This window comes from Rhinichthys klamathensis, unplaced genomic scaffold (assembly GCF_029890125.1).
Source record: "Rhinichthys klamathensis goyatoka isolate OS25496 unplaced genomic scaffold, OSU_Roscu_1.1 h1tg000454l_1, whole genome shotgun sequence".
NCBI classification, from domain to species: Eukaryota; Metazoa; Chordata; class Actinopteri; order Cypriniformes; family Leuciscidae; genus Rhinichthys; species Rhinichthys klamathensis.
In genome coordinates this window covers 74,112-86,575 of record NW_026606946.1, presented here as the reverse complement: position 1 = coordinate 86,575, position 12,464 = coordinate 74,112, and the positions used below count along the sequence as shown (strand labels likewise).

Genomic DNA, 12,464 nt, shown 5'->3' with positions numbered 1-12,464 from the left:
AAAATAAAAAACAAATGATTTTTCTTTGAAAATTTACATTTGAAAACAAAGTTTGAAAAGTCAACCCCAAATACTTTGCAATACACAGTCCCAAAACAAATGATTAGATGAGATTAGACAACTTTATTAATCCCTGTAAGAGGAAACTCATTTGCCACCATTGTACATTACAAACACCACAAATAGACAATTAAACATTCAAAACAACAACAATCAGTACAAAAAATGACACAACTTCATTAAAAAAACAAACTGCAGTAATAAAAGACCTTCTACAACGCTCTGAACCCCGAGGCATTGCTTAATAAGAGATTAAGTGTCTATTCAAACTGATGATAATTACATTTTGAATTACTCTGTTGTAATATAGCCTGACACACTCGCGCTGTGGGCGTGTCCTGAAACACTCGCGCGCTCTGTAATGTTCGGTGTTTTTAGACGCTCCCCAAAGGTTTTCCCATATACGGGGACGTAGTTTAGAGACCGTCTATAAATTGCGGTGCTGCAATTTCATTGTTCATTCCCACCCTGTCAAACGCCGAGACTGACACCGACGCGAATCGCCCTCAGGTAAACGCGCACGCATTTCACTCGAACTGTGTTTTTATGAGCTTTTCTGACACTTGTTTTGCGGTATCGAACGGGCGCGTGCACGAGTTCTGCAAAAGTGCGTTGAAGTCTAATGTGGAGTTACTTCCTGATTGGGGAGCAGCTGATCTGAGATCAGCTCTTAATGACCGAACTCTCGCTAGTCTCTGTCTTTATTTGACGCGTCTTCTGATCTGGGACCTGTAGATCTTTAATCTTAAACTTTACACCGCCTGAGAGCTGGATGAGTGTGTAAGTTTGCTGTAAGGGGATATATCGTGTTATATGGAGACTGTAGATAAACGCTGAGTTTGTTAAACCGGAGCAGATTTAAGACCGTTAGACTTTCTGTAGTGAATGACCTTCACGCTTCCGGTGGCACCATCACAGGTTCTCCGGTTCTAGATCAGAAACGTTACGGTTAAAGTCGTGTTTTACAGGGACCATCAGTGGCGATTTAACATCATGACCAATAAACGACATGCACAATTATCATTTTATTTACAAAAAAAAAAAAAAACGTATAGAAAAGTTACACCTCGGGTAAAGTCCACTCGGAGTCGCTGAATATTGCGTCATTAGGGGGTTATTTAATAACTGATTGTTGCGTCAATGTGCACGCGCCTATAGATAGTTGGGTTTGTATGATGATCACGTGCCACACGTTCGTGGGCAGCTCCGCGCGCTCGATAAAATGCTGTGCTGTGATTGGTGATTTATGCTCTGTCCGTCTCGCAGACAAACTGAGAAAACTTTAAAATGTCAGAGAAGAATAGGCTAAAGACATTGTAATAAATGATGATGATAAAAAGTATCAATATCCTGATAAAAAAATAAATAATAATAAGATTGATACCTGATATCAAAAATGAGAACTTCGGTTTCAAAATGTAAACATTGCTTTATCTCTGAAATACGAAAAATCAGGTAAAAAAGAGTGGACCCTAATGCAACATGGATGGACGCTTGTTTCTGCCACGGAATAAAAATATATATTTACGACAGTTTTTTGCAATAGTAATTTGTTTCTTCTTATAGTTCTGAGAAAAAGTTATGAGTTATACAGTCTGAATTGTAGTCACAATTGCTTTTAAAAACTATTCCATGGCAGAAACAATATTCCATAGTCCATCTGCATGTCTGTCAGAGGAAAATTACATTTGCATTGTTTACATTGTCCACCACTAATCTTCAAAAATGGCAAAAAAAAAAAAAAACTTGTACCAATAGCACCAAATTGAAATTTAGAAGATCTGGTGTAGATTAATTTAATTGAATTAAATCAAATCTACTGTGTCGGCCTAATGTCTTCTATAAAGCTGCACTACGACACAGTGTGTGTGTTACAGTTGCATGCATTGCTCAAATACAAAGGTCAGAATGTTGTACACAAAGGTCAGGGTTCAGCAGGGCTTTGTAAAGGGCATATAGAGTCGTCGAGGTATGACTGAGATTTCTCACACACACACACACACACACACTCCTGAGGTATTTTCTGTCTTCTGCTGTAGCCGCTCTATTAATAGCAGTGAAACTTCAGACTGTATCAGACAGCTGAGGGGTGACCGTGTGTGTGTGTGTGTACAGTATTTTAAGGTTTGTGCAGAGGTCTTAACTCATTTCACCAATTTAAGTTTTTTTTGTACTCCTAAAAATGGTTTTCTCTCTCATAATTTGGTGACTGTTTTAAATATGCTATCCAAACAAACAGGACTTTATTTGCTAAGCACAGAAATGAAGCTAAACGTTCAGAGTGAGAACGATACACACACTCTCTCACTCACTCACACACACACACTCTCTCTCTCTCTCTCTCTCTCTTTCAGGATGTCCATCAGCAAGATTCACGCTCGTGAAATCCTCGACTCCAGAGGAAACCCCACTGTTGAAGTCGATCTTTACACAACCAAAGGTACAAATGCTGTGTTTTAGTATCATTGCGTTTCTATTGTGGTGTCATTCATTTTGAAATAATTTTCATTTTCAGTTATTTTGTTGTGTTTGTCACTTTAATTAATAGTTTATTTAAAAGTCTATACAGTTTTTATTAATTTACTTTCAATGTACTTGTTTTAGTACATTGAGTTAGCAGCTAACTTAAGTTAATTGAAAAATTTAACGCCATTTTTAAGTTTTTCATGTACGTGTATTTTACATGTACATCATGTTCGTACCGACGTACAAAACGAGCCTAACGACGCTGTGTTCTGCTGCCGGGCCAGTGGGTGGCGCCGTCACTCAAGAAACGCCACACTCTTATAGACTGAACATGTGATGTGCATGCTTATGATGTCACTGTTTTCACAAATTTAAGCTTTTACACAAAAACGATGGTGGTATCGCTTTAAAACTTGAGTTTTCAGGCTGCCAGAACACACAACTTTTCCGTTTTAGGTTAAATGGTGTTGTTGCCCCGTATAATAACCCTGGAGTGACTGAATTAATCTGGTGAAGCCCTAGTAACAACAGAACTCCTTAGCAACTCCTTAGCAACCACCTAGCAACACCCTAGCAACCTTTACTCAGTAGACCGGCAGGTAGATCAATAATCTTTTGATGTTCTTCAGACTTTTTATTTTATTTTTTTAATTACTTCAATCAGAGTTTGCCTTGAGAAAGTGTGTAATGGTTGATTGTTTCCTGGTGGTTTCAGGTCGTTTCCGGGCGGCTGTTCCCAGCGGCGCTTCCACTGGAGTCCATGAGGCTCTGGAGCTCCGAGATGGAGACAAAACACGTTACCTGGGCAAAGGTACCCCACACACACACACACACACACACACACACACACACCATTCATGAGACAAAGACCAATATTAATGTGTGTGTTAAGGTACCCAGAAGGCTGTGGACCATGTGAACAAGGAGATCGCTCCCAAACTGATTGAGAAGGTGAGATCACGGATTACTTTTTTCTCATATTTTAATAATCATCATTCGAAAGCTCACTCTAATTCATTCTTTGAAAAGTTACAATGGAAATGCTCCGAAAACCTTTTAACGGCTCAATTTTTGTGATGCCAACTTCAAATTTTGAACACAACTGTTTATTTTATAGCGTTTTTAAAACAAATTATTTTGTGAAATATATTTTGAATTAAAAAAATATATATATATTTAGTTAAATTCTGCATTTGCTTTGCGGTAAACTTACACAGTTTATCGTGATGGTTTTTGGTATCATATTTATATAAATAATCTTGGCTTCCAACCTAATAAACCCTTTATCCTCATAGTATTTAATATATGTACATTTGTATTTAAAATGTGTAAAATTTGTATAATTAAACTAATGAAATGCTCCATTTACCTGATAAATATTCACATTTATTTGATTCATCCCATCATAATTATCAGAGTGAATAACCGCCATCTGCTGGCCACTATATGCACATGATTCTCAGATGGACCAAATGTGAGATTCTCTTGTTTTCTTTGTTTCAGCTTATAGAGATGTAGATTTTTACTGTAGTGAAGTTTGCATATTTGCGTGTACAAATGAAGAAATACACTCATTTACACATCTTAATGACCTGAGAGTCTTTTGTTACTTCTACAGTGAAATTATTTTTATTTTATTTTTAAAAAAGTTACTCTTACTCTTACTGTTCCAAAAATGACTGCGAAAGCCAATGTGTTTCTTTTGTCAAACTGATCTGACATCCCATCATGCTTGTGTCTAAACAGAAGTTCAGCGTCGTTGATCAGGAGAAAATTGACAAGTTCATGCTGGAACTCGATGGAACTGAGAACAAATGTAAATAACACACACACACGCATTCTCACACACACTTAAGCTCAAATACATGCGCACGCACACACACACACACTTATGCTCACACACGCGCACGCACGCACACACAAACAGTCACACACACACACTTAAGCTCAAATACATGCTTACACACACACTTATGCTCACACGCGCACACACAAACGCGTCGTTCATACAGTCTCACATACACATTTATACAATAAACAGTACGTGCACTCACGTACACACAAACCCATACACACACACACACAATTTATGCTCCCACACAGCCACACTCTCACAGACATTTATACTCACGCACACACAAACACATACACACATTTATACGCGTACACACACATACACACACACACACTTATGCTCATGCTCACGCACACCCACACATACACATGTATACACTCACGCACACACAAACGCATACACACTCACATTTATGCTCATGCTCACGGACACCCACACTCACACATACACAAACATTTATACACTCACACACACACACATTTATGCTCATGCTCACGGACACCCACACTCACACATACACAAACATTTATACACTCACACACACACATTTATGCTCATGCTCACGGACACCCACACTCACACATACACAAACATTTATACACTCACACACACACACATTTATGCTCATGCTCACGGACACCCACACTCACACATACACAAACATTTATACACTCACACACACACACATTTATGCTCATGCTCACGGACACCCACACTCACACATACACAAACATTTATACACTCACGTCGCACACACAAACACATACACACTCACTCACACATTGATGCTCACGCGCAGACACTTTAGAACGTGTCATTAATGTGTCACACACTCTCCCCCACAGCTCAGTTTGGGGCGAACGCTATCCTGGGTGTGAGTCTGGCGGTGTGTAAGGCCGGCGCGGCTGAGAAGGGAGTGCCGCTGTACCGCCACATCGCAGACCTCGCGGGAAACAAAGACGTGATCCTCCCCGTACCCGTACGTGAGCCGCACGCTAGTTGTGTTTTCTTTTATGTTTTTCATCGTAATCTCCGTTTAAGTTTTAGTAATTATTTTTTGCTTTTGTCATTTTTATTAGTTTAGTTATACAAATAGAATATATAAATAACCTTGTTTACTACTAAACTCTAAACTTTTATTTTATACAATTAGTTTTCATTTACGTTACTAATTTATGTGCCTTTGTAAATTTTTTTATTTTTTTATAATTTATTATTAGTAGTAGTTTAGTATTATTATTTGTATACCTTTTACTCCTATTTTGAATGAGTTTTTTTATATATATTTTCAGGTTTTATTAATTTTAGTGTTGTGCTTTTGATTATTTTATTTTTTAATAGTTTTCAGTAGTGCTGGGCGATATGACCAAAAATGTATATCATAGTATTTTTCAAGATTATGAAAAATAATTCATAATATGAATTACTTTTTTTTTTATTCAAGCATGATTGTGTGTTAACTACATTTTCTACTGATTGAGAGGAAATACTGTAGTTGATTGGCTTAAAATGCCCTATTTTCTGTCATGACTGAGTTAATATTGTAGAAAAATCCACACTAGTATTAATACAGGTTTGCAAGGCCCCACAAAATGATGCTGTTTACAAAGAGCTGCCAGCAGGAGGCGCTCTAATAAACGCTGCTTTATCAGGAAACATTCAATGAAAATAACATTGAATCTTTTCTAAACGCCGTCAGTTCCCTTCAAAGATACATTCATATATAAACACCTGCGCCGCATTTTGACTTTGAAATTCAACGTTTTATTTATTCAACTATGTCAAAGCCTTTTAACACTGTAATATAATTTGACCGCTATCAATTATAGTTTAACCTATCCATCTTCACCGTCAGGCTTAGTAACACACACACACACACACAGAGAGCTGAGCATCACCACAGTGAAGACCCTCTCAAACAGTGTCGTGCCGCGTTCCCAATGTTGTTAAAGCGACATACTTAAAAGTGATGTATTGCGGTATATTAAATTCAAATCATAACAAAAATGAACACCGGTGTTCGGTGTGAACCGGTATACCGCCGATCACTCTGTCTCCGCTCATCCCTCTCTTCTCGTTTCTTTCCCTTCAGGCGTTTAACGTCATCAACGGAGGCTCTCACGCCGGGAACAAGCTGGCCATGCAGGAGTTCATGATCCTCCCTGTGGGAGCCAAGAACTTCCACGAGGCCATGAGGATCGGCGCCGAGGTGTACCACAACCTGAAGAACGTCATCAAAGCCAAGTACGGCAAAGACGCCACCAACGTGGGAGACGAGGGCGGATTCGCACCCAACATCCTCGAGAACAACGAGGGTACGAGTTATTGCATGAGTTTATACCCAGTGGCTGGTCCCAGTAATAGCTCATAAACCCAGAGTCTCGATCGCCCCCCGGTGGCTGGTCCCAGTATAGCTCACAAACCCAGAGTCTCGATCGCCCCCCGGTGGCTGGTCCCAGTAATAGCTCATAAACCCAGAGTCTCGATCGCCCCCCGGTGGCTGGTCCCAGTATAGCTCATAAACCCAGCGTCTCGATCGCCCCCCAGTGGCTGATCCCAGTATAGCTCATAAACCCAGAGTCTCGATCGCCCCCCGGTGGCTGGTCCCAGTATAGCTCACAAACCCAGCGTCTCGATCGCCCCCCAGTGGCTGGTCCCAGTAATAGCTCATAAACCCAGAGTCTCGATCGCCCCCCGGTGGCTGGTCCCAGTATAGCTCATAAACCCAGCGTCTCGATCGCCCCCCAGTGGCTGATCCCAGTATAGCTCATAAACCCAGCGTCTCGATCGCCCCCCCGGTGGCTGGTCCCAGTACAGCTCATAAACCCAGAGTCTCGATCGCCCCCCGGTGGTTGGTCCCAGTATAGCTCATAAACCCAGAGTCTCGATCGCCCCCCGGTGGCTGGTCCCAGTATAGCTCATAAACCCAGAGTCTCGATCGCCTCCCGGTGGCTGGTCCCAGTATAGCTCATAAAGCAGCGTCTTGATCGCCCCCCGGTGGTTGGTCCCAGTATAGCTCATAAACCCAGAGTCTCGATCGCCTCCCGGTGGCTGGTCCCAGTATAGCTCATAAAGCAGCGTCTCGATCGCCCCCCCGGTGGCTGGTCCCAGTATAGCTCATAAAGCAGTGTCTCGATCGCCCCCCGGTGGCTGGTCCCAGTATAGCTCATAAACCAGCGTCTCGATCGCCCCCCGGTGGCTGGTCCCAGTATAGCTCATAAACCAGCGTCTCGATCGCCCCCCGGTGGTTGGTCCCAGTATAGCTCATAAACCCAGAGTCTCGATCGCCTCCCGGTGGCTGGTCCCAGTATAGCTCATAAAGCAGCGTCTCGATCGCCCCCCCGGTGGCTGGTCCCAGTATAGCTCATAAAGCAGTGTCTCGATCGCCCCCCGGTGGCTGGTCCCAGTATAGCTCATAAACCAGCGTCTCGATCGCCCCCCGGTGGCTGGTCCCAGTATAGCTCATAAACCAGCGTCTCGATCGCCCCCCGGTGGCTGGTCCCAGTATAGCTCATAAACCCAGAGTCTCGATCGCCCCCCGGTGGTTGGTCCCAGTATAGCTCATAAACCCAGAGTCTCGATCGCCCCCCGGTGGCTGGTCCCAGTATAGCTCAGAAAGCAGCGTCTCGATCGCCCCCCGGTGGCTGGTCCCAGTATAGCTCATAAACCCAGAGTCTCGATCGCCTCCCGGTGGCTGGTCCCAGTATAGCTCATAAAGCAGCGTCTTGATCGCCCCCCGGTGGTTGGTCCCAGTATAGCTCATAAACCCAGAGTCTCGATCGCCTCCCGGTGGCTGGTCCCAGTATAGCTCATAAAGCAGCGTCTCAATCGCCCCCCCGGTGGCTGGTCCCAGTATAGCTCATAAAGCAGTGTCTCGATCGCCCCCCGGTGGCTGGTCCCAGTATAGCTCATAAACCAGCGTCTCGATCGCCCCCCGGGTGGTTGGTCCCAGTATAGCTCATAAAGCAGCGTCTCGATCGCCCCCTGGTGGAGTTGCCACTTGGTTTATTCACTGCAAAAAAAAAAAAGTTTAAACGTTCTCTAATAAAGATGCATTTCCGTAGCTCTCGAGCTGTTGAAATCCGCCATCGAAAAGGCCGGCTATCCTGATAAGATCATCATCGGGATGGATGTTGCAGCATCTGAGTTCTTCAGGAGTGGAAAATATGATCTGGACTTCAAATCACCCGACGACCCGAAGCGCCACATCACTGGAGAGCAGCTGGGAGATCTGTACAAGAGCTTCATTAAGAACTACCCAGGTACACACACACACACACTGACTCACGCACACACACACACGGTTTGTGCACAAACAGACCTGCTTATGTGTGTCTGGGTTTTTCTGCAGTTCAGTCCATTGAGGATCCGTTCGACCAGGACGACTGGGAGAACTGGAGCAAGTTTACAGGATCTGTGGACATCCAGGTGGTGGGAGATGATCTGACCGTGACGAACCCCAAGCGCATCCAGCAGGCGTGCGAGAAGAAGGCCTGCAACTGCCTCCTGCTTAAAGTCAACCAGATCGGCTCTGTCACCGAGTCCATCCAGGCGTGAGTATACAGCACAGCCTCCTCGCAGAGCTGCGCCACAGGGCCCATTATGGCCTCCTCGCAGAGCTGCGCCACAGGGCCCATTACGGCCTCCTCGCAGAGCTGCGCCACAGGGCCCATAACGGCCTTCTCGCAGAGCTGCGCCACAGGGCCCATAACGGCCTCCTCGCAGAGCTGCGCCACAGGGCCCATTACGGCCTCCTCGCAGAGCTGCGCCACAGGGCCCATTACGGCCTCCTCGCAGAGCTGCGCCACAGGGCCCATAACGGCCTCCTCGCAGAGCTGCGCCACAGGGCCCATAACGGCCTCCTCGCAGAGCTGCGCCACAAGGCCCATTAAGGCCTCCTCGCAGAGCTGCGCCACAGGGCCCATAACGGCCTTCTCGCAGAGCTGCGCCACAGGGCCCATAACGGCCTCCTCGCAGAGCTGCGCCACAGGGCCCATTACGGCCTCCTCGCAGAGCTGCGCCACAGGGCCCATAACGGCCTTCAATTATTATTCAGTTCAATAAATGTGTCAATGTTGCAAAATTCATAAATGATTGATTAAATTCAGTTCAATGGTAATGCAGTTCAGTAAATGTTGAAAAATTCATAAATTATGAAATTCAGTTTCTGTTGTAAAGCAGTTCTACAGAATTCAATAGTGTCATTCAGATCCATGTCAATGCTGAATTTTGTCAATTATGAAACATTCAATTCAGTTGTCAATGTGGCAAAATTGATTAAATTCAGTTTAATTTAATTCATCAGTAATAGGCCATGAGACGGGACCCCAAATTTGGGCTACCGTTACCATTTAAGGGATTGCATTTCTTTTTGATTTTCATGAAGCTACACATCTCTAGTGTTGGAAAATGTGTGATAGCATCCGATCCATGGTAGCTTTCATCAGAAATCAACACTTATATCATCCTACCTCAAGGTAAGGTGTTCAGTGACTACAAGAGAGAAAAATGTATTAAAAAAAACTATAATTTTATTATAAAATTTATAAAATTTCATAATTTTATAAATTTCATAAAATTTTCAAATTTAAGGATAAATAAATAAATGTATCCTTTTTCTTGACACATGTTTGAAAATCGTCCTCCGTAACCAAAAACTACCTTGAATCTAATGCTATCACACATTTTTCAAATACAGGGTCATATACCTACACAAATCACCATGCGGTTTAATCCCTCAAAATGGTACCAATCAACCCTCTGTCTCACGGCCTATAATGAAAAGACTTCAATTCAGTTTCTCTTGTATAGCAGTTCTACAGAATTGAAGAGTCATTATTCAGTTCAAAGTTGATTCCGTTCTGTTCAATCAGTGTTTAACTCTGTCAGTGTTGCAAAACTCCATTGAACAGCTCAGTTTTACAGCGTGTGTGTGTGTGTGTGTGTGCAGTTGTAAGCTGGCTCAGTCTAACGGTTGGGGTGTGATGGTGAGCCATCGCTCCGGGGAGACCGAGGACACCTTCATCGCTGACCTGGTGGTCGGCCTCTGCACAGGACAGGTACACTAAACTCATCACACAGCGAAACAGATGCAAAATAACCGATTCTTAGTTCTTGCCACACTATACGCATTAAAGATGCATTGTGTAATATTTAGGAGGATCTGTTGACAAAAATGCAATATCATATACATAACTATGTGTTCAGTGGCGTGTAAAGACCTTACATAATGAACCGTTATGTTTTTATTAGCTTAGAATGAGGCGTTTCTCTCTACACACACCGCGGGTCCGCTTACATTGACATGCTTCTACGGTGGCCCTGAGCGGACAAACGCGTTTCATCACTGTTGTTTTTCGCGCAAAGAAGCTGCTAAAGTCAGCGAATAAAACACTGACACAATGATGAACAAGTAACAATATTTGCATTAACATAGTTTTACTGATTAATGAAGTGAAACTAATTTCCTACTGTAAAGAAACAAAATCTTTTGTTTAACTAGCTCCTCTCTGCTGTCTCTGACGATGACATCACTTCCTTTCGGCCACCGTAACTTCTGTTGGTTGCAATTCGCAACCTCACCACTAGACGCCGCTAAAACTTACACACTGCAGCTTTAATCAGAAAACCATCTCTCTTCTCGAATGTTCTGCCACACTAACGCATCTCCTCATGTGCTCAGATCAAGACCGGCGCCCCCTGCAGATCGGAGCGTTTGGCAAAGTACAACCAGCTGATGAGGTCAGCGATGACATCATTATACACCTCACAAATCAGGTTAAAGGACAATCTGTGTGTGTGCCAAACTCATCTGTGTGTGTGTGTTCAACAGGATCGAGGAAGAGCTCGGTGACAAGGCCAAGTTTGCAGGCAAAGACTACCGTCACCCAAAACTCTGAACATCCACTTTCCTCCATCAGTACTTTTTTTGAAACGAGTAAATAAAAAGATAAAAAAAGTGAAAGAAATGGCGTGTCAGTGCATTATTTACATGAACCGTCAGAACTTCAAGGGGACCGATAGTTTACTCCATATCTTCATCTTTCTTCAGTGTGTAATACTAACTTGCATTAATTTACAGTTTATTTACATAAACTTACACTAACTTACAATAATACTAACATTATCTTCTATTCTATATCTATCATCTTTATAAAAAAACAGGGTAACACTTTTATTTCGATAGTCCACTTTAGACATTCTACTAACTATAAGTAAGTTTGCAGCTACATGTAAACTAACTGTCATTAGTCAAGTCATCTTCATTTATATAGCGCTTTTAACAATGGATTGTTTCAAAGCAGCTTTACAGAGATAAACATATAATTTAAAGTCCCTGTAAAGGCAATTTTAAAAGAAAATTCTAAACACATTATAAATGTTAGAAATGTATTGCTAAAACATATTACAAAGACTGTGAACTGTGAAGTACTGAATTGTGGAGTTAGACCGTTAAACAGTTTTTCACCATTGATATTTTACGGATTTTTTGGGCGGGGCTAAAACGGGGCTCGATGACGCACTGGAGCCCTTGAGCTCCTGGACACGCCCCTACTTGATGACGCACTGAGGCCACTGAGGCTGTCCGCTCCCCTAACAATTCACATCAGTTTTGCCGCTCAATCGTGAGTTACGGTCAGTAGCCTACTATTAGTTACTACAGCAGCCTACAGATTGCTAGCTAGCTATGCCTTCGTCACAGAAAAGCGTAGGCTACTACCTGGATGCGATCACCGGATCACATACAAAACAGATCGGTGTCCTTATTTAAATTTCCGAAAAACGATTAGCTACATTAAGAAGAAGTGGATTAATTTTGTGAAGAGCCAACCTTGATGGAGAACTGAGGATCACTGCGAAAAACCCGCCTCTGTAAGTGATCATTTTACACGGGATAGTTTTATAAACTTTCGTCGGAGACAACTGAGACATTCACTGATAATCCGTTGTTACTGGTGAATGGGGCCGAACCGACTACCTTCCGCCTCGGCATTCATCCTCCCGTCGCGCCGACAACTGGTGCCATCATCGGCAGTGCGTGCCCACTGCCCACCGTGCGAGCATCTATTCCGGCTGTAGAGTT

At 43.1% G+C, this 12,464-nt stretch overlaps 1 protein-coding gene across 1 annotated transcript; it reads left to right on the top strand.

The window, feature by feature from the left end:
- Window positions 1-430: 430 nt before the first annotated feature.
- On the top strand, window positions 431-11,349 carry eno3 (enolase 3, (beta, muscle)). Its single transcript, XM_056236608.1, has 12 exons — window positions 431-570; window positions 2,415-2,500; window positions 3,242-3,337; window positions 3,419-3,477; window positions 4,273-4,342; window positions 5,227-5,360; window positions 6,474-6,696; window positions 8,446-8,643; window positions 8,733-8,934; window positions 10,332-10,440; window positions 11,064-11,122; window positions 11,214-11,349. The coding sequence occupies exons 2-12, from the start codon at window positions 2,416-2,418 to the stop codon at window positions 11,278-11,280; spliced, it is 1,302 nt and encodes a 433-aa protein (XP_056092583.1). The 5' UTR covers window positions 431-570; window position 2,415; the 3' UTR covers window positions 11,281-11,349.
- The last annotated feature ends 1,115 nt before the right edge of the window (window positions 11,350-12,464 follow it).

Bases quoted from the DNA above. Each gene is read 5' to 3' on its own strand.
- eno3 (XM_056236608.1), top strand. From the start codon at position 2,416: ATGTCCATCAGCAAGATTCACGCTCGTGAAATCCTCGACTCCAGAGGA. The intron at 3,338-3,418 runs GTACCCCACACA...GTGTGTGTTAAG, and splicing joins AACACGTTACCTGGGCAAAG to GTACCCAGAAGGCTGTGGAC. The intron at 4,343-5,226 runs GTAAATAACACA...TCTCCCCCACAG, and splicing joins CGATGGAACTGAGAACAAAT to CTCAGTTTGGGGCGAACGCT.